This window comes from Pleurodeles waltl, chromosome 11 (assembly GCF_031143425.1).
Source record: "Pleurodeles waltl isolate 20211129_DDA chromosome 11, aPleWal1.hap1.20221129, whole genome shotgun sequence".
NCBI lineage: Eukaryota > Metazoa > Chordata > Amphibia > Caudata > Salamandridae > Pleurodeles > Pleurodeles waltl.
The window spans coordinates 943,584,153-943,609,131 of NC_090450.1; the positions used below are offsets into that span (position 1 = coordinate 943,584,153).

The 24,979-nt window shown below is 48.3% G+C and overlaps 1 protein-coding gene and 1 long non-coding RNA gene across 11 annotated transcripts in view; one reads left to right on the plus strand and one right to left on the minus strand.

Moving 5' to 3' along the window:
* The window catches only part of DEPDC5 (DEP domain containing 5, GATOR1 subcomplex subunit), a 401,482-nt gene that overhangs the window by 281,715 nt on the left and 94,788 nt on the right, over positions 1–24,979 (plus strand). For 9 of the 10 annotated variants that reach the window (XM_069215090.1, XM_069215095.1, XM_069215097.1 and 6 more), the window contains one exon: positions 22,702–22,810. In XM_069215090.1, the coding sequence (XP_069071191.1) occupies positions 22,702–22,810 (109 nt within the window). Of the gene's footprint in view, positions 1–7,354; positions 7,473–22,701; positions 22,811–24,979 lie in introns of those variants that run through there. The other variant, XM_069215100.1, reaches the window with a different exon arrangement.
* LOC138266366 (uncharacterized) overlaps positions 1–24,979 on the minus strand; it is a 73,635-nt gene that overhangs the window by 41,540 nt on the left and 7,116 nt on the right. Inside the window, exon 2 of the long non-coding RNA XR_011199494.1 lies at positions 7,322–7,405. This is a non-coding gene — a long non-coding RNA (uncharacterized lncRNA). The remainder of the gene's footprint in view (positions 1–7,321; positions 7,406–24,979) is intronic.

Consider the following 24,979-nt stretch of genomic DNA (forward strand, 5'->3'; position numbering starts at 1 on the left):
CAGGTCGACGAGACCCTTGAGAGAATTAAAAAGACACTGCCATGGCGAAATCTGTGGGGGCCCTCCAAACACCTACACCTTGAGGCTCCTTTCAATGCTTTAACTGTTGTTGGGGGAGGGGGAGAGTTCAAAAACTACCTCTTCAGACTCCTCCTACTAATGTAGTCAGAATCAGTATTCCTCCTCCAGAGGTTACTATGGAGGCTCCCACAGGGGCAAAAATGCCAAAGGTAGAAGCAAAGGTGCTTCCCCATGAGTGGAACAAACACCACCAAACATTGACTTCCCTCACATTTCTGCTGACCATATAACACCTGTCGGGGCATTTACAGCCACATGGCAGTCAATAACATCAGACCAGTAGGAGTTGGACATTATCCAACATGGCTACTGTTTGAAGCTCGTTACCACACCTCCCAACATCTTACCTCACACCCACAGGTTATCACTGGAGCATCAAACACTGCTCAAGCAGGAAGTTCACGTTCTTCTTCACGAAGGAGCTATAGAACCCATCCTTCTACACCATCAAGGGTCAGGAGTATACTCCCTATATGTCCTAATCCCCAAAAAGGATGGATTTTTACATCCCTGTAAAGGGGATACCGTGATGAGTGCGCTCCCGGCACTTCTGGCATCACCCGTTTCTGATGGATACAACTACCTGTGGATTCCTCACCTGATGAATACTCCCATGGCGCCAGCATTCGACGGAAATCTTCTTACTAGTCTCTGCACGTCGACGAGGACGTCACTCTAGCCCACGCGACGCCGTCTGACGTCATACAGGCAATAAAAGGTCCTCGCCGACGTGCCGATGACAGTTCCCTTTTTTCCGTGCATTCGAAACGGTTATCTTCGAGGGAGCTACTGTTACCTTCGTGGTTACAGTGTATTGTCTGCTGCGTAGTCTTCTCTGCGGTAATAATGTCTCAGAGGAAGTCGGGTTTCAAGCCCTGTCGAGAGTGTGGGGGCAAGATGTCAGTTACAGATCCTCACTCCGACTGTCTATGGTGTTTGAGCTCCGACCACGACGTCTCGACTTGCGATTCATGTCAACACATGAATCCGAAGGCCCTCAAAGAGCGTGAGGCCAAGTTATTCATGGCAAAGTCAAAGAAGAAGGAGAAACATCATAAGAAGTCTTCTTCGCCAAGGTCTCACCGGCGTCATCGAGACTCCCGGCGCCGTAGAGACTCACGACGTCATTCCAGCAAGGAGTCTCGTTCGAGGTCACCTTCGGCTCGGCGTCGGAGGACTTGGGAGGTCAGCCCCACGGTCACGCCGCATCCATCGACGCCGTTGCCCTCTCCGGCGTCACCGACTTCGCCTGGTCAGGCGTCAGTGATTGAGGTGGTGCAGCCTCTTGTGTTTTCTCCGGCGTCGCAGACGTCGAGGCCGGCGTCGGGGTCGCCCTCGATCCAGGCACCCCAGTATCCGGCTTTTCCCACTCCTGGAGCCGATAGTACCGCGTTTCTTAATGCGATGTATACCATCTTTCAGCAGATGGCTCCAGGAGCTGCTCCGGCTGGTCCTTCGGGGCCCTTGGCCTTTTCGTTGGGTGATCCTGCGCCTCTTCGGCCGGCACCCTTTATGCCCTTTCTCCCTTTTGGGAATGTGGGCTCGGCGCCGGTGGCCGCTCCGGTGGCTTCGGATGTTTCGGCCCCGGAGGTTGCCCTTCCGTCGAAGTCAGGATTTTGCCCTGTGACTCCGGTTGGTCCATCGGCTCCAAGACCTCGTCCTCCGGCTCCTACCTCGGCGCCGAAGCTGCCTGTGGTGCCGGATGCGGCGTCAGATGCTTCTGGAGATCGGCGCCGTTCTTCGACGTCGGCGGAGGTCATGTCGACTCGAGGAGAGACTTCATTCGAGGAGGCGTGCTCTCCGTCTTTTAGAAGAGCAGGAGTACCAGCGAGTCTTAGAGGAGGGAGAGATTGAGGACTCTGGAGACGGACTACATGGTCTGGATACAGCCAGTGGGCTGGACACTTCCCCTGAGTGGGACCTTTCATCTCCAGGGGAATATACGGAGGAGGCTGCTTCCTTTCATGCTGTGGTGAGGAAGGCAGCGAGCTTTTTGGACCTGCCTTTGCCGGTGGCAGAGGCGAAGCAGAATTTGCTGACAGAGGTATTGCATCCGGCCTCTGCTGCAGCTGAGCCTCTCTTGCCATTTAATGAGGCTTTGCTGGATCCGGTGTTGGAGGTGTGGAAGAAGCCGGTGTCTTCCTCGGCCGTTCATAGGGCTGTGGCCAGGAGGTATCGAGCTGCACCATCTGACCCTGGCTTTCTCTCTAGACACCCTACGCCGGAGAGCTTGGTGGTGCAAGCCTCCTGTTCCTCAAAGTCAGCGCCTGGTTCCTTCCCGACGGTGCCTGGAGACAGAGACTCCAAGAAACTGGATGCGCAGTCCAAGAAAATATTTTCGTCAGGCAGTTTGGCGTTGAAGGCCACCAACGCAACGTGCATTCTGGGGAGGTACATCCATGCTCTGATGGATGATATTTCGTCTTCATTTACGGAGCTTCCCCAGGGTCTCTTGGATGTGGTCTCGGACGCCCAGGCTGCCGCGACCCAGATTATCCAGTCTGGGCTGGACACGACCGACTCGGTGGCCAGGGCGATGGGCACGGCTGTGGTGGCAAGAAGACAGGCCTGGCTCCGAAACTCAGGGTTTTCGGCAGATGTGCAGTCGACCCTGCTGGACCTCCCGTTTGATGGGGACAGACTGTTTGGAGCCAAGGCAGATTCGGCCTTGGAACGATTTAAGGAGAGCAGAGCCACAGCCAAATCGTTAGGACTGCAAGCTCCTTCTTCCTCTGCCTCTTCTAGATTTTTCAGGAGGTTTCGGGGATTTGGGCGTGGCTCTTCTTCCTCTTCCTTTCGGGGGAGGTTCCAGCAACCCGCCTCTTCCCTCCCCTATAGGTCATTTAGAGGGAGGGGGAGGGGTGGGGCCCGTACCAGAGGAGCCTCTCAACAGCACTCTGCCTCTTCCTCGTCCTCTGGAGGGGGTGCAGCAGGGGAAGCAGCCTTAGGCTTCCACCGTTTCCCACTCACTCCTCTCCTGTAGGGGGAAGATTACAGCATTTTCTCCACAAGTGGAAGTCTATCACCACGGACACTTGGGTTCTCGGCATTGTGGGGAAAGGCTACGCCCTTCCCTTTCGGGAGTTCCCGCCTCTCATCCCGCCCCGCCCATCTTATTGTTCAGAAGAACACCTCCTGTTGCTAGAACAGGAGGTTCAAGTCCTCCTTTCAAAGGGCGCGGTAGAGTTGGTCCCAGAGCAGGAAAAGGGTCGAGGTTGTTACTCAAGATACTTCCTGATTCCCAAAAAGGATGGTCAGTTGAGACCAATCCTGGATCTGAGGATCTTGAATTGGTTCCTCAAACAGGAAAAGTTCAAGATGCTGACCCTAGCACAGGTGCTTTTGGCGTTGAACAAGGAAGATTGGATGGTGTCTGTCGACTTGCAGGATGCTTACTTTCATATCCCGATACTCAAGTCGCACAGGAAGTATCTCCGGTTTGTGGTAGGGTCGCAGCACTATCAGTTTGCGGTCCTCCCGTTTGGTCTTACTTCAGCACCTCGAGTCTTCACAAAGGTGATGTCAGTGGTTGCGGCGGAGCTCAGAAGGAAGGGGATAGCAGTATTCCCTTACTTGGACGACTGGTTGATCAAAGCCAAGTCCCCGGAGCTTGTGTCGCATCATCTGCAGTCAACAACCCAGTTGTTATTCGACCTGGGCTTTTCGGTGAACGTGCCCAAATCTCACCTGGAGCCCTCTCAGCGCCTCCTGTTCATAGGGGCAGTACTGGATACAACATTGAGTCGAGCCTTTCCTCCGCCTCAGCGGATTCAAGATATTCAGGAATTGGTTCCAATGTTTCGAAATGGAGCGGTAGTTCCAGTCCTCAAGGTCCTTCGTCTGCTCGGTCTGTTCGCCTCCTGCATTCTGTTGGTCACGCATGCTCGCTGGCACATGAGGGCTCTTCAGTGGTGCCTCCGAAGGCAGTGGTCTCAACACAAGGGAGATTTAGAAGGTACTGTCAAGATCTCCAGAGATGCTGCTGTGGAATTGAAGTGGTCGATTGCGGGCAACAATCTTTCACAGGGAAAGCCGTTCGCGCAGTCGCCACCAGTGGCCACGGTCATAACGGATGCTTCCACCCTAGGATGGGGAGCTCATCTGGGGGATCTGGAGATCAAAGGGCTTTGGTCTCCAGAGGAACAGGTGTTTCATATCAATCTGTTGGAGTTACGGGCTGTACGTCTGGCTCTCAAGGCCTTCCTCCCATCCCTTCGTGGTCAGTCGGTACAGGTCCTGACGGACAATACTACCACGATGTGGTACATAAACAAACAGGGAGGAGTAGGGTCGTACCTTCTCTGCAGAGAAGCTCTTCGGCTATGGTCCTGGGCAAAGGACCATCAGATTTGCTTGGTGGCAAATCATCTGGCCGGGGTCTTGAATGTACGTGCGGACAGTCTCAGTCGCCAATTCTCGGCAGACCACGAGTGGCGTCTCCATCCAGATCAAGTCTGTTTATTCTTCCAGATGTGGGGGTTTCCTTGGATAGATCTGTTTGCCACTCGGGAGAACGCGCATTGCCCGTTATTCTGCAGCCTCCAGTATCCGATGCAGGGAGCGTTGGGGGACGCGTTTCAGATAACCTGGTGCGACCAGTTGCTTTACGCGTTTCCCCCCATACCCTTGATTCCTCGAGTGTTGAGAAAAATTCGCCAAGACCGGGCCCAAGTCATCTTAATAGCTCCGGATTGGCCAAGGAGGGTATGGTACTCCGACCTTCTCCAACTCTCAATGTGCCCTCCGCTCCGTCTCCCTCTCAGGGCAGACCTCCTCTCGCAGTCGCAGGGGCAGGTTTTACACCCCAACCTCCAGAGTCTGCACCTACATGCTTGGAGATTGAACGGGGCAACCTGAGTTCCTTCTCTCTCCCGCCTCATGTAGTGGATGTTATCTTAGCGGCCAGGCGACACTCCACTAAATCTATCTACGCTAATAGGTGGTCTAAATTTGTTATGTGGTGTGGAGAGAGACAGATTGATCCCTTACATGCTCATCTGTCACATGTTTTGTCTTTTGCACTGTCTCTAGCGCAGAAAGGTTGTGCAGTGGCTACCATTAAGGGTTATTTGTCGGCCTTGTCAGCCTTCATTTGTCTTCCAGACCAACCATCGTTATTTAAATCCCCTATTGTTCTCAGATTCTTGAAAGGTCTTCTGAATCAATATCCTCCAAAACCATTCGTTATGCCTCAATGGGATTTGTCCTTGGTCCTGACTTTCCTTATGGGGTCCCCTTTTGAGCCTATGCATTCTTGCCCCTTAAGGTATTTGGTTATTAAAACAGTATTCCTGGTAGCTATAACATCTCCAAGGAGAGTGAGTGAGTTGCAGGCCTTATCGGTTAAACCCCCTTATATAACGTTTTATGGGGATAAGGTGGTGTTGAGGACCAAGGCTGCTTTCCTTCCGAAGGTTGTTTCACCCTTCCATTTGGCTCAGACAATCACTTTGTCCACGTTTTATCCTCCGCCTCATCCTTCAAAGGAGGAAGAAAGACTACATCGCCTGGACCCAAAAAGGGCGTTGAGCTTCTATATCGACAGAATGAAGGATATCAGGCTGGAGGATCAGCTGTTTGTCGGATACGTGGGCAAGAGGAGAGGAAAGGCAGTCCACAAGAGAACACTCTCCAGGTGGGTTGTTCTTTGCATTAAAATCTGTTACTCTTTGGCAAAGAAGGATCCGCCTGAGGGCATTAGAGCTCACTCCACCAGAGCTAAGTCGGCCTCTTCGGCCTTGGCCAGGGGTGTTCCTGTGGTCGACATCTGCAAGGCCGCAACTTGGTCGTCCCTTCACACTTTTGTGAAACATTACTGTTTGGACTCTGAGGTCAGAAGGGACGGTCATTTTGCACGGTCAGTGCTGCAGGATTTCTTGGTTTGACCATTTAGGCACCCACCGCCGGGCGTGGTACTGCTTTGGGACTCTATTCATCAGGTGAGGAATCCACAGGTAGTTGTATCCATCAGAAGAACGAGTTACTTACCTTCGGTAACGACTTTTCTGGTGGATACATTAGCTACCTGTGGATTCCTCACGGTCCCACCCGCCTCCCCGTTGCCTTTTTGGTCTCTCCAAGCAATCCTTGAGTGTGCTCCTTTTGGTCTTCAAAGTTGCAATACATTTTGCATATATGATATTTGTATATATGTGTATATTTATATATAAATCTATATATATATTGGGTATATACATGATTCGTATGTATAAATATATTTATTTGTTTTAAAAAAAAAAAAAAAAAAAAAAGAAGGTTATATTAAATCTACAGCTATTTTATTGCAATGTTGTGTGATTTACAATATTAAGAGATGTTGCTTTGCTCTTTCATTACATTGGGTTATTATTATTCTCATGCACGTAAAAAATGTTGGTACTGTCATCGGCACGTCGGCGAGGACCTTTTATTGCCTGTATGACGTCAGACGGCGTCGCGTGGGCTAGAGTGACGTCCTCGTCGACGTGCAGAGACTAGTAAGAAGATTTCCGTCGAATGCTGGCGCCATGGGAGTATTCATCAGGTGAGGAATCCACAGGTAGCTAATGTATCCACCAGAAAAGTCGTTACCGAAGGTAAGTAACTCGTTCTTTTGGGACAACAACCCGTGACGAAACGGGAAGATGCCCCGGGGCTGCTTTAAGGAGAAGGAGGGCGGAGAGCGGGGCGGACTTCCAGGATGCGGAGCAAGGAGAGGAGACAGAGCGGAGAGAGAGGAGCGAGGAGAAGAGCGGAGAGAGAGGAGCGAGGAGAGGAGACCGAGCGGAGCCAGGAGAAGAGAGAGGAGCTAGAAGAGGAGACAGAACGGAGAGAGGAGCTAGGAGAGGAGACAGAGTGGAGAGAGGAGCAGAGCGAGGAGATGAGATAGAGGAGTGAGGAAAAAGAGAGGAGCGAGGAGAGGCGGTGACGGAGGAACGAGGGGAGGATAGGTAAAAGGAAGGAAGAACCCAGAACACCACACGCCAACAGTCCAGCCACGTTCCTGGAGGAACGTGGCTGCACAAGTTATGAGTGATTTGTGGGCTGGACTCTCCTATTGGGGAAAACAGGAGAGGGGGAGTGAGCAACAAAAGGGGCTTACACCTATAAATACAAATTAAAGCACTATCACAGGCACCTATGCATGTTATAGGCACATATAAATGTACAATCCTGATGGCACCGGTGTGATCCCTCCCTCACAACGCCACCCACTCCCTTCCTTAGTAACCTTGTCCCAAAATTATGGTAACCCACTTACCTGAGACTAGGATTCTTTATTTTTCTTTCCCAGAGGTACTCTGTGACCCACCAGAAGTGACTGTTATTGGAAACGAGAGGTCCCCTAGAGAGAAGAGAAAAGAAGACCAGGAGAATAATTGAAAAAACTTGTAAAATGTACCATACTTATATGACCACTAAAAAAAATAAAAATCTACTAAGTATATTGCACCGACCCTGTAGTTTGTGTATTATAAAGGAAACATTGACAATTTTGCCTACAGTCCCATTCTAGACCTAAGTCCCCTAACCGCTACATCGCGTCAGAGCTCTTTCATATGGTCACACTCCAAGACGTGATCCTGCTCCTCCAACAAGGCAACTTTCTTGCAGCTCTTTGTCAAAAAGACACATATTTTCACATTCCAATGCACCCAACACTTCGAAAATACCTCAGGTTTGTGATGGATGGAAAACATTATCAGTTCAAAGTCCTTCCATTCAGGGTGAATACTGCACCTCGAGTATTAACAAAGTGTCTAGTAGTAGTGGCGGGCCATGTGCGCAGACGAAAGATACATGTATTTCCCTACTTGGGTGATTGGGTTATCAAAGCCCATACTTTTCAACAGTACAGTCAGATTACAATAGATCTGCTTCACCGCTTAGGATTCACCATCAACATTCCCAAGTTCCATCTACAACCTCTACAGATACAGCCATTTCTAGGGGCCACCCTAAACACACGGGTAGGGCTAGCTTACCCCAATTCTGCAAGAGTTCAGAATTTACAAACACTATTTCCTCAATTTCAAACAAATCAGCAGATAACAGTGAGATCGCTCATACGCCTACTAGGGATGATGGCCTCCTGTATCGCCATAGTGCCCCATGTCCGACATGCATCTGATACAGGAATGTCTAGCTCACCAGTGGCCTCAGTCACATGGTCAGTTAGAGGATCTAGTGTTGACAGACCACCAAACTCCTCACTCTTCAGTGGTGGAATACCAACAACTTGTTAAAGGATTGGCCTTTTCTCGACCCTATTCCTCACATAACTCTCACAACGGATGCAAGACTCACCGTATGGGGTTCACACCACACAGTACAAGGCATATGGGACATCAGACACCAGAGTCTCTATATCAACTTCCTCGAGCTTCAAGCTTGAAAGCTTTCCTTCCTCACCTCATTCACAGGGTTATCCTTGTCTGGACAGACAACATGACATGACAGCCATGTACAATCTGCCAAAACAGAGGGGGACACGGTCTCTGCAACTATCACAACTATTACATACCAGTTGGAGATGGGCTTTATGTCACATCGTTCATCTGTTAGCAGAATATCTCCCAAGCATGGACAACGATTTTGCAGACCTGCTCAGTAGGATGCAACAGCAATTCCACGAGCGGGAACTCCACTCACAAGTCTTCCTCCCATACTTCCAGAGATGGGAGAAGGGTGTCCATCAGATAGACCTTTTTGTCAACTGCAGAAAACACAAAATGCCCAAACTTAACCTCCACATTCCCACACCCACTATCCAAGGGAAATGCACTATGGATGAGTTGGTCAGGCATATTTGCCTATGCTTTTGCTCCTCTCCCTCTCCTTCCCTTTCTGGTTTGAAAGCTTAGACAAACATCTCTCACAATGATCCTGGTAGCTTCCACTTGGGCTCGCCATCCCTGTTTCACAATACTAGTAGACCTCTCTGTAGTTCCCCAGAGGAGCTCCCCAACAGGCCAGACCTTCTCACTCAGAACCTTGAAGAAATCAGGCACCCAGATTCCAAATCTCTCAACTTGGTGATCTGGCTCCTGAGGTCATAGAGTTTGCTTACCTTAACTTGCCACCTGAATGTATGAACATTCTTAAAGAAGCCCGTAGACCTACCACTAGAGCTTGCTATGCAGCAAAATGGAAAAGAGTTGTCTGCTACTGTCATTGAAAACACATTGACCTTTTCAAAGCCAATATTCAAGACATTGGCCCTCATTATGACTTTGACGGTCTTCCTTGAAGACCTCCAAAGCCATGGTTGCCAGAAGACCTCCAGTGCCGTCAGTCTTCCGCCCACTATATTACGGGTACTACTAGATTCCCGCCACATTTTTGGAAGAAATCCAGCAGTAGTTGTGCTGGCGGGTGGAGGTGCTGGAGTGATTGTACCAAAGGCCCCGACCTGTCAGAAGGACTCCGCCTGTCAGAAGATTAACCATTAAATCAAACTTCCGCAGGAGCAGATGCCTTTTACCCAACTCCCTCCAACAGATGCGTGCTCAGACTTTAACTTATTAACTGAACCCTGCATCTGCTAGGGGAAAGGGGAATGGGAATAGAAAAAGAGAGACCGCCTCCAGATCCAGTTCCTGCCTGTGTTTCCCACTTGCAGATAGGATATTCAGTGTGTGTCTCTGTAACCTGAATCTTTGTTCCTATTGGGATTTCTTTAAAGGAGGGACGTGCAGACGGGTGATAAGAGTATATATAAGTACATTCCTACTGCACATTCAACTGTCTAACCAATCACCCAATTCTATCGTTCTCCTAACCTGGATCTTTTCCCAAGGTTCAATTTTCTCAATCACAGTCTCTAGGAATTAGTCTGAGCACTGAGGTTTGTCTCTAAGACTGTCAATTCTGCAAGGTGAAGAGTTCTTTGAATATATATGTAAATATATATATTGGCGAGTCTGGAAATCGCACAAAATAATTCCTTACTGCAGTTGCTTGAAGTTCTGGTAAGCCAAAACGAATTCTCTTCAGAAAGCTTGATAGCAAGTTGTTGGAAGAAGGAAGAAATTCAGCTTCTTCAAAAGGGAAAAAGTAGTTGGTGTGCACACACCGTGAAGAATTCTCTATGAAACAAAGCGCCTCAGGAACACTGCTCATTCTCCTCAGGATGACAGTTGAAGTGCGCGGCTTCCAGTGAGAAACAGCTTGGAGGGAGGCTACAACACGAGACTAAGGTAGAAACACTAGAGCACTGACCTCACAAAGATCTGCAGCCAACTTCTTGAGCGGCAGTTAAACCTGAAGAAGCTAGTTCTAAGAACAGCCTCCGCAAGAGCCATCAGGAGTGAGGATGCCGCTGCAGCCAACGTGGGTACAAGGAAAAGGGGAATCGTTTTTGCTGAAGGAAGAACTTAACAACGCTGGCAATAGTTTTCCTGACACCGCCCGCTGTATTATGTGCAATAATACGGCCTGGCGGTGTCCTGATGGCGGGGTGCTGCCAGTGGTGAAAGCGCCTGTTCCCGTTCCCTCACGGACGACCTCCTCCCCGGACCAGGTAAGTTGATTGTCCGACAGGAGAGGGGGATGGGAGGGTGGAGGGTGTTGTGTGTGTTGTCTGCGTGTGTGCATGAATGTGTGTATGCGTGGTTGTATGCATGTCTGAATGTAGAAGTGAGTGCGTGCATGCATATAAGTGTATGTATATGTAATTATGAGTGTTGTGGTGAATGGGTGTTTGCGTGTGAGTATGCATGTTTGGATGGGTGTGAGTATGTGTGTTTGGATGGGTGTGTGCATGCGTTCCTGAATGCGTGTATGTGTGCTCAGGTGAATGCAAGTATGGATGGGTGTGCATGTATGCGGGAGGGGGGGCGCTGTACCTGGAGGAAGAAATTCCCTGTCACCGGTAGCCTTTCCGCCAGGGTTTTCATGGCACCTAATACTGCCGGCGGTCTTCACTGGATCACTGGGTCAGAGATGCTCATCTCGGGCCCAGCGATTCCGACCACCATGGCGGTGTGAGTGGTGGTGTGTAAAGGTGTTCATTTTCATCTAGACTCCATTCCAGTCCGCTGTTAAGGATGCTTCCCTGTTAGGTTGAGGAGTGAAAACTGGTGGGCTTTATGCTCATAGAATGTCATCAAAGAAAAAGGGCTTACCACACCAAGCTGCTGGACTTGAGAATAATACATCTAACCCTCACATCCTTTTTACTGAGCTTCGAAATAACATCACTGCTTGTTCAAACAGACAATACAAAAACGATATACTGCATCAACAAGAAGGTAGGCACGCCATCCAGAGCTCTCTCTTCAGAAGCTCAGACAATTTGCAAATTGCTGATTTGCTGAAGAATCTACATATCCAAGCAGTCCATCTACTTGGTATCCAAAATGCAGAAGAGGATTCAGTAAACAAAGCAATTCACAAGAATCACAAATGGTTATTAAACAAAAATGTACTGCACAGCAAATGGGTATTTCCAGATGTAGACCTGTTCACAAACACAGACAACACAAAATGCCCAAGTTATGCATCCAGGTATTCTCATCCAGGCACACTGGTCAATGCTCTTTTGATCAGTTGTTTAAAAACGTTTGTCCGTGCACTTCTTCAGATCCTGTTGCTTTCATCAGTGATTATCAAGCTAGCGAAAGACAAGGATAATCCTCAAAGCCGTGGAGTGGCCACGATAATGGTGGTACACTACTTTTCTACACCTATCAAAACAACCACACAAGAGATTTTCCTGCGGACCTGACCTCCTGTTCAACTATAGGGACCACAATCTGGAGCCCAAACTTTCTTCATTCAGTTTGACATCTTAGTTCCTGAACTTTTGCAATATGGGCATTTAAATCTTCTGTATCTTTGCATCATCATTTTAATGGAAGCAGGACGTTCATCCACTGGAATCTTTTTTTTTAATGTAACTTGTTAAACTGCGCTCATCGTACAGTGAATACAGTAGTCAAAGCAAATGTTCAGTGTACATGGTAATCAGATTAGGCAGCATCAAATACGTGACATAAGCAGCTAATAAGAACAGAGCTGGTGTGACTACCCGAAATCTCAATCCCCAGTTGATATTATACAGCAATGTCAAATTCTCCCCATCCCCATCCCCACTCCCTCGTGTTCAATATCCCCAGTATGTATGCCACACGCCTCACACCTTTTTCCATTTCCTAGGGCAGCCGTTGCTTTGGTAAATCACTTGTTCCGCCCGCTGGCACCAATCCATGTTAGATTCCCAGGCTTCAACTTAGAGGTGGGGTTTCCATTGCACCTCAAGTGCATGCTATATCACGATTGGCCACCCCCAGCACCATCACTTGCCAAATCTTCTGGTACCTTGTCTATGTTGTCCCTCCTTTTCTGGCCAATAGGAGCCATTTCGTATCCAAGAGAACCACTAGGTCAAGTACCTGATCCATTCTGTGTACAACCGCAGCCCAGTAAATTTGTGTTACTGGGCATTTCCAGAGAATGTGGTAAATGGTGCCCACAGCCTCGTTAACACAGTACAGATTTCCCTCCCCCTATCTTGTGGAGTAGCACTCTGGAGTAGTACGATATGTGCAGCATCCATAACTGAACTGGCCTAAAGTGGGCTTGTATCACTACTATCCTCGGGCTCTGTAAAGCCTGTGCCCCATCGTCATCTTCTAATGTCGCAATGTCTCCCTCCCAGGCCTCCCTCAGTTCCAACATCGGGACAGGGGAGTTGTTTTCTATTTTCATGTGTGTAAGATTAAATCTTGCTGCTTTATCTGTTAGTGGGTCTGTGAGGAGGTGATCCTCTAATGGCATTGCCTAGGGCAATTGTTCACCAGTGCTCAGTCACCACCATGTCGTATTCTTGCTGAAGGTCCTTAAATGGCATCAGTGATTGTCCCCTCCATACATCACCCAGTCGTTCTATGCCAATCAGGTCCCATCTCAAGAAGACCTGCAAACCACCCACCTCCTTCCGGAGTTCGCTGTTCAAGAGTGCGGTTTGGTCAGTCAACTTACCGCCCCAGCCAAGATTTTTAGAAACCTCATCCAAACTCTCACCACTGAATGTGTATGATTTAGCAGATCTCTTTCTCACCTCCACTCATAGAGAATGGCTGGTTAGCCCTTACTCCTCATGGCCTTGCTGTCAACCCGATATGCCGATTCATCTCTCTCTGCAAATACCCAATCTTTAACCACCAGTAACTGAGCAGCCGAGTAATATTGGAGTTCATTGGAGACTGCTAGTTCACCATCACAGACCCCTCTCTGGAGCTTGTTGAGTCCAATGTGCGAGTTGCTCCCATTCCTCACCTCGGCACTACAGCTGCACCACACATCTGGTGGGAATCCTGGGGTCGAGCACCTATAATGGGGACAATCAAGGACTTAATCCAGTTGATACGATACCTGGAGTGATCCCCCAAAATTCCAAAGATTTGCAATATTCTGTCTTTGGATAGGGTTGTTGCTTGGCATAGAGCAGGATGTCATTGAAGTATAGGTACATTCGCTCCTTCCACCCCCATCCTTACACACTCTTTGTATGAGTTTGTCTTGGCGAACCCAAGCCGCCAGGGGTTCGAGTGCTAGCACAAATATCATAAGGGCCAGGGAACACTCTTGCCTTGTACTGTTCTGCAGGGCAAACGTTCGGGACACAGGGTCCAGGGCCTTAAGCGCCACCTGTTCGGCATGAGGCATGGCAGTCCTGTGTAACACCATTTGGAGACTCCACAGGTTCAGGTAGGCGCTTCTGTGTGCAATAAAGCTTGATTGGTATGGATGGATCACTGATGTGTTGACCCTCCAGAGCCTGGTGGCCGGGGCCTTTGCCATCACCGTAGCCTTTTGCGGTCAGCAAAGATGTTGGTCTGTAAGATCCACACTCAGCCGGTGGTTTGTCTTTCTTTGTAACAACCAGTATTGTAGTAGTCCTTTAATCCTCAGACAAACTCCTCTCCTCTCCTCTCAGGCTGTATGAAACATTGCCAGCATATATTCTGCAATTATAGCTGCCATATTTTTATAAAGTTCTATTCGTACGCCATTTGGCCAAGCCACCTTCCCCGTTTGTAGGTTTTGTATTGCTAAAGCTGTTTCAGCTACCCACTGGAACCTATTTTTTTCAATTGCAAAAAAGAGGCTTTGCATTTAAACAATCCAGAAAAACATTAATGTAACCAGATACCAAGGGTAAATGGCCCATGCCGTCTTGATTTAACCAGGGCCTGGCTGTTTTTTTTCTTTCACAAAACTCTTTTTTTTTTCCTTCAAAATCACAGTTGTGAAAATCTTCCTAGATGGAATTAAGAAGGCTTACCCTCCCCTCAAGAGACCCTCTCCTGCTTGGAAATGTAACGTGGTCCTTTCTACGTGAGCCTATCCATAAGGCTGCTTTGCAATATATCTTCTTGAAGACTGCCTTCTAGCTGCCATAACTTCCTCCTACAGGCTTAGTGACATTGAAGCAATTTGCAGCAAAGAAAAGTTTGCTTTTCTACATCTACAAGGATACGGTTGCGATGAGAACTATCCAAGTTACCTTCTTAAAATTGTATCTGATCAATCAGTTGATTTCCCTTCAACTCTCATCCAGAATCCCTTTTCTCCAGTGGAAAGGCCTTTACATTCTCTGAGAGTGTTTACATTTAACCAAAACTAAAGATGTTAGGCTCACTCACGTTTTGTAAACCATGGCCCTGTTCGTACAGAAATGGCCACTTCTGATGGATACAACTACCTGTGGATTCCTCACCTGATGAATACTCCCATGGCGCCAGCATTCGACGGAAATCTTCTTACTAGTCTCTGCACGTCGACGAGGACGTCACTCTAGCCCACGCGACGCCGTCTGACGTCATACAGGCAATTAAAGGTCCTCGCCGACGTGCCGATGACAGTTCCCTTTTTTCCGTGCATTCGAAACGGTTATCTTCGAGGGAGCTACTGTTACCTTCGTGGTTACAGTGTATTGTCTGCTGCGTAGTCTTCTCTGCGGTAATAATGTCTCAGAGGAAGTCGGGTTTCAAGCCCTGTCGAGAGTGTGGGGGCAAGATGTCAGTTACAGATCCTCACTCCGACTGTCTATGGTGTTTGAGCTCCGACCACGACGTCTCGACTTGCGATTCATGTCAACACATGAATCCGAAGGCCCTCAAAGAGCGTGAGGCCAAGTTATTCATGGCAAAGTCAAAGAAGAAGGAGAAACATCATAAGAAGTCTTCTTCGCCAAGGTCTCACCGGCGTCATCGAGACTCCCGGCGCCGTAGAGACTCACGACGTCATTCCAGCAAGGAGTCTCGTTCGAGGTCACCTTCGGCTCGGCGTCGGAGGACTTGGGAGGTCAGCCCCACGGTCACGCCGCATCCATCGACGCCGTTGCCCTCTCCGGCGTCACCGACTTCGCCTGGTCAGGCGTCAGTGATTGAGGTGGTGCAGCCTCTTGTGTTTTCTCCGGCGTCGCAGACGTCGAGGTCGGGGTCGCCCTCGATCCAGGCACCCCAGTATCCGGCTTTTCCCACTCCTGGAGCCGATAGTACCGCGTTTCTTAATGCGATGTATACCATCTTTCAGCAGATGGCTCCAGGAGCTGCTCCGGCTGGTCCTTCGGGGCCCTTGGCCTTTTCGTTGGGTGATCCTGCGCCTCTTCGGCCGGCACCCTTTATGCCCTTTCTCCCTTTTGGGAATGTGGGCTCGGCGCCGGTGGCCGCTCCGGTGGCTTCGGATGTTTCGGCCCCAGAGGTTGCCCTTCCGTCGAAGTCAGGATTTTGCCCTGTGACTCCGGTTGGTCCATCGGCTCCAAGACCTCGTCCTCCGGCTCCTACCTCGGCGCCGAAGCTGCCTGTGGCGCCGGATGCGGCGTCAGATGCTTCTGGAGATCGGCGCCGTTCTTCGACGTCGGCGGAGGTCATGTCGACTCCGCGTATCGAGGAGAGACTTCATTCGAGGAGGCGTGCTCTCCGTCTTTTAGAAGAGCAGGAGTACCAGCGAGTCTTAGAGGAGGGAGAGATTGAGGACTCTGGAGACGGACTACATGGTCTGGATACAGCCAGTGGGCTGGACACTTCCCCTGAGTGGGACCTTTCATCTCCAGGGGAATATACGGAGGAGGCTGCTTCCTTTCATGCTGTGGTGAGGAAGGCAGCGAGCTTTTTGGACCTGCCTTTGCCGGTGGCAGAGGCGAAGCAGAATTTGCTGACAGAGGTATTGCATCCGGCCTCTGCTGCAGCTGAGCCTCTCTTGCCATTTAATGAGGCTTTGCTGGATCCGGTGTTGGAGGTGTGGAAGAAGCCGGTGTCTTCCTCGGCCGTTCATAGGGCTGTGGCCAGGAGGTATCGAGCTGCACCATCTGACCCTGGCTTTCTCTCTAGACACCCTACGCCGGAGAGCTTGGTGGTGCAAGCCTCCTGTTCCTCAAAGTCAGCGCCTGGTTCCTTCCCGACGGTGCCTGGAGACAGAGACTCCAAGAAACTGGATGCGCAGTCCAAGAAAATATTTTCGTCAGGCAGTTTGGCGTTGAAGGCCACCAACGCAACGTGCATTCTGGGGAGGTACATCCATGCTCTGATGGATGATATTTCGTCTTCATTTACGGAGCTTCCCCAGGGTCTCTTGGATGTGGTCTCGGACGCCCAGGCTGCCGCGACCCAGATTATCCAGTCTGGGCTGGACACGACCGACTCGGTGGCCAGGGCGATGGGCACGGCTGTGGTGGCAAGAAGACAGGCCTGGCTCCGAAACTCAGGGTTTTCGGCGGATGTGCAGTCGACCCTGCTGGACCTCCCGTTTGATGGGGACAGACTGTTTGGAGCCAAGGCAGATTCGGCCTTGGAACGATTTAAGGAGAGCAGAGCCACAGCCAAATCGTTAGGACTGCAAGCTCCTTCTTCCTCTGCCTCTTCTAGATTTTTCAGGAGGTTTCGGGGATTTGGGCGTGGCTCTTCTTCCTCTTCCTTTCGGGGGAGGTTCCAGCAACCCGCCTCTTCCCTCCCCTATAGGTCATTTAGAGGGAGGGGGAGGGGTGGGGCCCGTACCAGAGGAGCCTCTCAACAGCACTCTGCCTCTTCCTCGTCCTCTGGAGGGGTGCAGCAGGGGAAGCAGCCTTAGGCTTCCACCGTTTCCCACTCACTCCTCTCCTGTAGGGGGAAGATTACAGCATTTTCTCCACAAGTGGAAGTCTATCACCACGGACACTTGGGTTCTCGGCATTGTGGGGAAAGGCTACGCCCTTCCCTTTCGGGAGTTCCCGCCCCTCATCCCGCCCCGCCCATCTTATTGTTCAGAAGAACACCTCCTGTTGCTAGAACAGGAGGTTCAAGTCCTCCTTTCAAAGGGCGCGGTAGAGTTGGTCCCAGAGCAGGAAAAGGGTCGAGGTTGTTACTCAAGATACTTCCTGATTCCCAAAAAGGATGGTCAGTTGAGACCAATCCTGGATCTGAGGATCTTGAATTGGTTCCTCAAACAGGAAAAGTTCAAGATGCTGACCCTAGCACAGGTGCTTTTGGCGTTGAACAAGGAAGATTGGATGGTGTCTGTCGACTTGCAGGATGCTTACTTTCATATCCCGATACTCAAGTCGCACAGGAAGTATCTCCGGTTTGTGGTAGGGTCGCAGCACTATCAGTTTGCGGTCCTCCCGTTTGGTCTTACTTCAGCACCTCGAGTCTTCACAAAGGTGATGTCAGTGGTTGCGGCGGAGCTCAGAAGGAAGGGGATAGCAGTATTCCCTTACTTGGACGACTGGTTGATCAAAGCCAAGTCCCCGGAGCTTGTGTCGCATCATCTGCAGTCAACAACCCAGTTGTTGTTCGACCTGGGCTTTTCGGTGAACGTGCCCGAATCTCACCTGGAGCCCTCTCAGCGCCTCCTGTTCATAGGGGCAGTACTGGATACAACATTGAGTCGAGCCTTTCCTCCGCCTCAGCGGATTCAAGATATTCAGGAATTGGTTCCAATGTTTCGAAATGGAGCGGTAGTTCCAGTCCTCAAGGTCCTTCGTCTGCTCGGTCTGTTCGCCTCCTGCATTCTGTTGGTCACGCATGCTCGCTGGCACATGAGGGCTCTTCAGTGGTGCCTCCGAAGGCAGTGGTCTCAACACAAGGGAGATTTAGAAGGTACTGTCAAGATCTCCAGAGATGCTGCTGTGGAATTGAAGTGGTGGATTGCGGGCAACAATCTTTCACAGGGAAAGCCGTTCGCGCAGTCGCCACCAGTGGCCACGGTCATAACGGATGCTTCCACCCTAGGATGGGGAGCTCATCTGGGGGATCTGGAGATCAAAGGGCTTTGGTCTCCAGAGGAACAGGTGTTTCATATCAATCTGTTGGAGTTACGGGCTGTACGTCTGGCTCTCAAGGCCTTCCTCCCATCCCTTCGTGGTCAGTCGGTACAGGTCCTGACGGACAATACTACCACGATGTGGTACATAAACAAACAGGGAGGAGTAGGGTCGTACCTTCTCTGCAGAGAAGCTCTTCGGCTATGGTCCTGGGCAAAGGACCATCAGATTTGCTTGGTGGCAAATCATCTGGCCGGGGTCTTGAATGTACGTGCGGACAGTCTCAGTCGCCAATTCTCGGCAGACCACGAGTGGCGTCTCCATCCAGATCAAGTCTGTTTATTCTTCCAGATGTGGGGGTTTCCTCGGATAGATCTGTTTGCCACTCGGGAGAACGCGCATTGCCCGTTATTCTGCAGCCTCCAGTATCCGATGCAGGGAGCGTTGGGGGACGCGTTTCAGATAACCTGGTGCGACCAGTTGCTTTACGCGTTTCCCCCCATACCCTTGATTCCTCGAGTGTTGAGAAAAATTCGCCAAGACCGGGCCCAAGTCATCTTAATAGCTCCGGATTGGCCAAGGAGGGTATGGTACTCCGACCTTCTCCAACTCTCAATGTGCCCTCCGCTCCGTCTCCCTCTCAGGGCAGACCTCCTCTCGCAGTCGCAGGGGCAGGTTTTACACCCCAACCTCCAGAGTCTGCACCTACATGCTTGGAGATTGAACGGGGCAACCTGAGTTCCTTCTCTCTCCCGCCTCATGTAGTGGATGTTATCTTAGCGGCCAGGCGACACTCCACTAAATCTATCTACGCTAATAGGTGGTCTAAATTTGTTATGTGGTGTGGAGAGAGACAGATTGATCCCTTACATGCTCATCTGTCACATGTTTTGTCTTTTGCACTGTCTCTAGCGCAGAAAGGTTGTGCAGTGGCTACCATTAAGGGTTATTTGTCGGCCTTGTCAGCCTTCATTTGTCTTCCAGACCAACCATCGTTATTTAAATCCCCTATTGTTCTCAGATTCTTGAAAGGTCTTCTGAATCAATATCCTCCAAAATCATTTGTTATGCCTCAATGGGATTTGTCCTTGGTCCTGACTTTCCTTATGGGGTCCCCTTTTGAGCCTATGCATTCTTGCCCCTTAAGGTATTTGGTTATTAAAACAGTATTCCTGGTAGCTATAACATCTGCAAGGAGAGTGAGTGAGTTGCAGGCCTTATCGGTTAAACCCCCTTATATAACGTTTTATGGGGATAAGGTGGTGTTGAGGACCAAGGCTGCTTTCCTTCCGAAGGTTGTTTCACCCTTCCATTTGGCTCAGACAATCACTTTGTCCACGTTTTATCCTCCGCCTCATCCTTCAAAGGAGGAAGAAAGACTACATCGCCTGGACCCAAAAAGGGCGTTGAGCTTCTATATCGACAGAATGAAGGATATCAGGCTGGAGGATCAACTGTTTGTCGGATACGTGGGCAAGAGGAGAGGAAAGGCAGTCCACAAGAGAACACTCTCCAGGTGGGTTGTTCTTTGCATTAAAATCTGTTACTCTTTGGCAAAGAAGGATCCGCCTGAGGGCATTAGAGCTCACTCCACCAGAGCTAAGTCGGCCTCTTCGGCCTTGGCCAGGGGTGTTCCTGTGGTCGACATCTGCAAGGCCGCAACTTGGTCGTCCCTTCACACTTTTGTGAAACATTACTGTTTGGACTCTGAGGTCAGAAGGGACGGTCATTTTGCACGGTCAGTGCTGCAGGATTTCTTGGTTTGACCATTTAGGCACCCACCGCCGGGCGTGGTACTGCTTTGGGACTCTATTCATCAGGTGAGGAATCCACAGGTAGTTGTATCCATCAGAAGAACGAGTTACTTACCTTCGGTAACGACTTTTCTGGTGGATACATTAGCTACCTGTGGATTCCTCACGGTCCCACCCGCCTCCCCGTTGCCTTTTTGGTCTCTCCAAGCAATCCTTGAGTGTGCTCCTTTTGGTCTTCAAAGTTGCAATACATTTTGCATATATGATATTTGTATATATGTGTATATTTATATATAAATCTATATATATATTGGGTATATACATGATTCGTATGTATAAATATATTTATTTGTTTAAAAAAAAAAAAAAAAAAAAAGAAGGTTATATTAAATCTACAGCTATTTTATTGCAATGTTGTGTGATTTACAATATTAAGAGATGTTGCTTTGCTCTTTCATTACATTGGGTTATTATTATTCTCATGCACGTAAAAAATGTTGGTACTGTCATCGGCACGTCGGCGAGGACCTTTTATTGCCTGTATGACGTCAGACGGCGTCGCGTGGGCTAGAGTGACGTCCTCGTCGACGTGCAGAGACTAGTAAGAAGATTTCCATCGAATGCTGGCGCCATGGGAGTATTCATCAGGTGAGGAATCCACAGGTAGCTAATGTATCCACCAGAAAAGTCGTTACCGAAGGTAAGTAACTCGTTCTTCTAGACAGTTGCGCTCTAGATAGAATGTTTCCTGTATTTTTCTATGGTACCACAATGCAAACAAAACTTTGGTCCTTATTTACAGTTTGGCCAACGGGATACTCCTTCACAAACGTGACAGATGGCCCATCCACTGTATTACAAGTGCATTATCACTTATGGCACTTCTGTTACCGCAGACAGGATATCCTTCACATTTTGACAGAGTATCCCATCTGCGAAACTTCAAAGGCCTTCTGCCTAGTAGGCCTGAGCTCCTTCACTGTGAGGTAGAGCTGACATTGCAGCATTATCATTGAACATTTCTATTGCTGACATACATAATATGGCAACCTAATGGTCTGTACATACTTTTGATAGAAATTATTGTTTTGACCGAGTTCAGAGCAGGTGCCCTCGTGTTTCAAGCATCACTGCTAAATTAATTTGGTTATTGTAGCGCTGGTTCTTTCTCTTTGCCCTTTTCTCCACCTTGGGGATGGGTTTGCTATTCTATTCAGTCTTATATAAAATATTGAAGATGTTGTTGCAGATATATAATAGTTACTTAGTTGTAATCCTAATCCTCCTCCAGGAGAATCTTCATTACAAGCATAAGCTACCCTCCCTCATCTCCATCAAAAGGACAAAGCAATGAATATTGGTATAAAAGAGAACTGGCCCAACTGGCACCTAGGAGCCATGATGCAATGCCGCCTTCATGCTATTCCTTAAAAGAGCAGCATAAGGTTTCCTTGCCTTTCAGACTTCACTCTTACATTAAAGTGTCTTACATTACAGTGTTCTTTTAAAAAAAGGTTTGTGGAAAAAAGTTGCCTTTTTGCTGGGTTATTTCTAGTGATTTATTTTTTTATGCATTTAATATTATGAGTATAGAGATGAGTATTGCCTTATACAGGGTGTTAAAAGTTTGTGTGTTAGAGAGAGAGAGACAGTTCAGTGCATATGACTGTAAGGAAGCTTATCCTGGAGGGATAAGTAGGATTGCAGGTAAGTAATATTCCTTTCTCAAGATTATGGAATGTAGTCAAACGGAGAAGCCAGGAGTTAAGCCCAAGTTTTACTCTGCAGTTATACCATAAGACAATTTATTCCTGTCTGTTGTCTTACATAGAAAGGCAATCCTTTGAGACTCGTTATCTAAATTAGTTGACTCTTTAGTAGAGCTAGAACAAGTTGGGGTAATCAAGTATGAATCGTTCCCAAAAGGGCAAGAGATCAAAAGAAAGTGAACATCTGAAATATTAGTTTATAGTAATCCCGAATTAGTTTATAGTAATCCCTCAAACTACCTTGATTAAAATTAATTTTACTTGCTCTCTACAGTGCAATATCTCATGTATAAAAAAGCAGTGCTCTCATAATTTTATGTTAATATTACTGGGATGTATTCACTTAACACACAAAACTATTTCACAAAAAGCCTGCATTCCCCTTAAGGAATACATATAGATTCGCAAAAATTAGATCAGAGATATCCCATGGAGCTTGGTCTTATAAATTTTCAGACACACAAGAGTGTTTCTTTGCAAAACTGGATTGTATTGAGGGTTGAATGCTTGGGAGGCAGAGCTCATAACAAGGAAATCTGTAGCAGAGCCAGACACACACCTTTCTTGGTGTGCACACTTATATCTGTCTTTCTTCTGCTCACTAGGTCATTTGTGTCTTGTGTTCATTATCTGTCTGTGCCTACATCTCTTGGTGTATTTGTCTCTCACTATTATGGTCTTGCAGCACTTCCATTTTGTCTCTTTCATCGCCTCTGCCTGTCTCTTATTTGGCTGTTCTCTGACCCCTGTGTTTGTGGTTAGTCTTTCCATTTTTAGAGGACCATCTATTGCTTCCTTCCCTGGCCTCTTTGTCTTTTATTCCATCACCCACTCGTATTTTCCTTCTACTCACTGTATTTATATTTTACAGAAAATGCTGGAAGAGGGCTTGATTGTCCATGCATCTGGTGAAGCCCTTCGCACTTTCATCTATGGATTCTATTTCTACAAGATTGTTGGGGAGAAGGAGCCAGATCGGGGTAAGTCCTGTTGGGATGTTTTTTGGAGGGTTCGCCGGGGAGGAATTAACATGAAAGACATCCTTGCTTTGTTTAACAACAAAATATACTAGTATTAAAGTCTGCAGATTCACAAGCAAAATAATAGAAGCCAATTACTGAAAGTACAAAACTACAAATAATTTAAAACCTATGTAGTGAAAAATCAAAGAGTTAGTTATACATTTTGGTTGAAAATGAATTTACAAAAAGAAAATAATTTGGGCAACCATTAAAAATACTGTCAAGTAAAAACAGTTCTAATATTAAAGTAGAAAAATGAGTTATTGGGCCAGAGGTAAGGGTAAGAGAATAGTTATGAGGGGCAGTGATGATGTACCGAGGGTGACCAGCATAACAAATAGACATAAGGAGAAGCTTGGGGGAGCTAATTAAATTATTTTTAAAAATGGGTGAAGGAGAAGGAGCATGTGCACCCCTATAGCCCTATGAAAAGAGAGGGCGGAGGATTACAAGGAAGGTGGACTTCAATGTGGGATGGAAAACAAAGCAGTGGAAAGTGGATTCGGACTGAGCTAAGAACCCCCAGAAAATCAGTTTAAAAAAGTGAAACGTCATTTAGTGGTAGGAAATCGGAAGTATAGGAGGTGGAGGGAAAAAGGATCTAAGCAATCATTACAAAAAAATAACAAGAGGGCCCAATTTCAAGAAAATGGCAGTTACAGCTTCAACAACATGGAAAAGGCAATTATGAGGAAAGGTATTTTTCGAATTGGCTTCCACCAAACGATAATTGCTGTTGATCTTGAACATTGTGATTAAACAGTTATAGCAATATTGATTTTCAGAAATAGTATTTTGTGAAAATGTTTTCACTGAAATCACATACAAGCGACAGCCTCAGACTACTCTCTTAGGTGATTTAAACCCTCCTGCGCTGGGTCTGCATTGTGATGTGCCTGTCCAGGATCCGTTTCTGTGGTATGATTGCACATGAGTGAGCCCTTGTCTCTGGGGGCAGTGATATTGGAGAATATATGTGGTAGTCTCAGAATCTCTTTCTGAGGGCAAACAGGAATTACTGGACCCAACCTCAGTGGTTGAGTTGTTTGTCTCCTGACATCCCGGGCCTCAGCCTACTATGGGCCGCTTCAGCACTTTACATCAAGTGGTAGTGGTGGTCGAGTAGTCTAAGGCGTCTCAGGGAGGTGGTGCGTATGAGGCAAGGACAGACTTGCACCTCAAATTACATCGAGCAACCACAAAAAATGATTGTCCAGTCAAATACTTTCTTTTATGTAAAAATAGTAGTTATCCACAATCACTAAGTTCAATACAATACACTGCAAACAATATACACACCCTCTTGAGGGAAGCCCCATGCCATTACCTGGGTTAGCATTCCATTACCACATCCCATTTATGACTGATGGTTATTTGGTCTTCACTTGTGGCAAAATTGAAGAAAATTGAAGGTACACCCCTCTCAGAAGTTCAATGGGGGGCTCTTTAGCAAGATCTCAGAGTGCATGTGCAGTGGCGTGTCAGTTCAGAGCAAGTTCCCCGAGGCCTGGTAGTCTGTTTGTCAATCTTATCCACTCTCGCGGAGTGGTGTTACAGAGGCCCTGGGTGCCCCTCAGTAGCCCAGCTGTGCCCAGGTGGCAGGAAGCTGCGGCCGCTGTCCTTGGTGCTCCTCCGATGCAGTAAGTCTTTACTGTGATCAGTGGGCAGGTCTCTGATCCTCGCAGATGGGAGATTTAAAGTTGTTGCTCTCACTTTTCACAGGTCGTGACCTGCAGTGTCTTCTCCACTGCAAATGGAGTCAGGGCGACAGCCCTCTTCATCCTTAACGGCCCCTTCCTCCTGATACACAGATAGGGTCGCAGCAGCACATACAGGGCGACAACTCTGTCTTCACTGCAGCCCCCACCTGGCATATGGGATCCCGGGTGGCAAGAACAAGGTGATGGCCTCTTTGGGTCACAGCTCGGTACTGAGCAACAGCCCTATGCCTCTCTCAATGCAGCATCAAGAGATAACCTTTATTCTTCACTGCCCCCAACTGCAGACTTTGGCACATGGGCCGGCAGCCTGATCGGTGTTAGTAAATGCCTCTAAGTATAGTGATAGGAATGGATGTTCTAAAGTGAAACACTCCTGCAAGTTTAAAGCACACAAAGGGAGCACTTT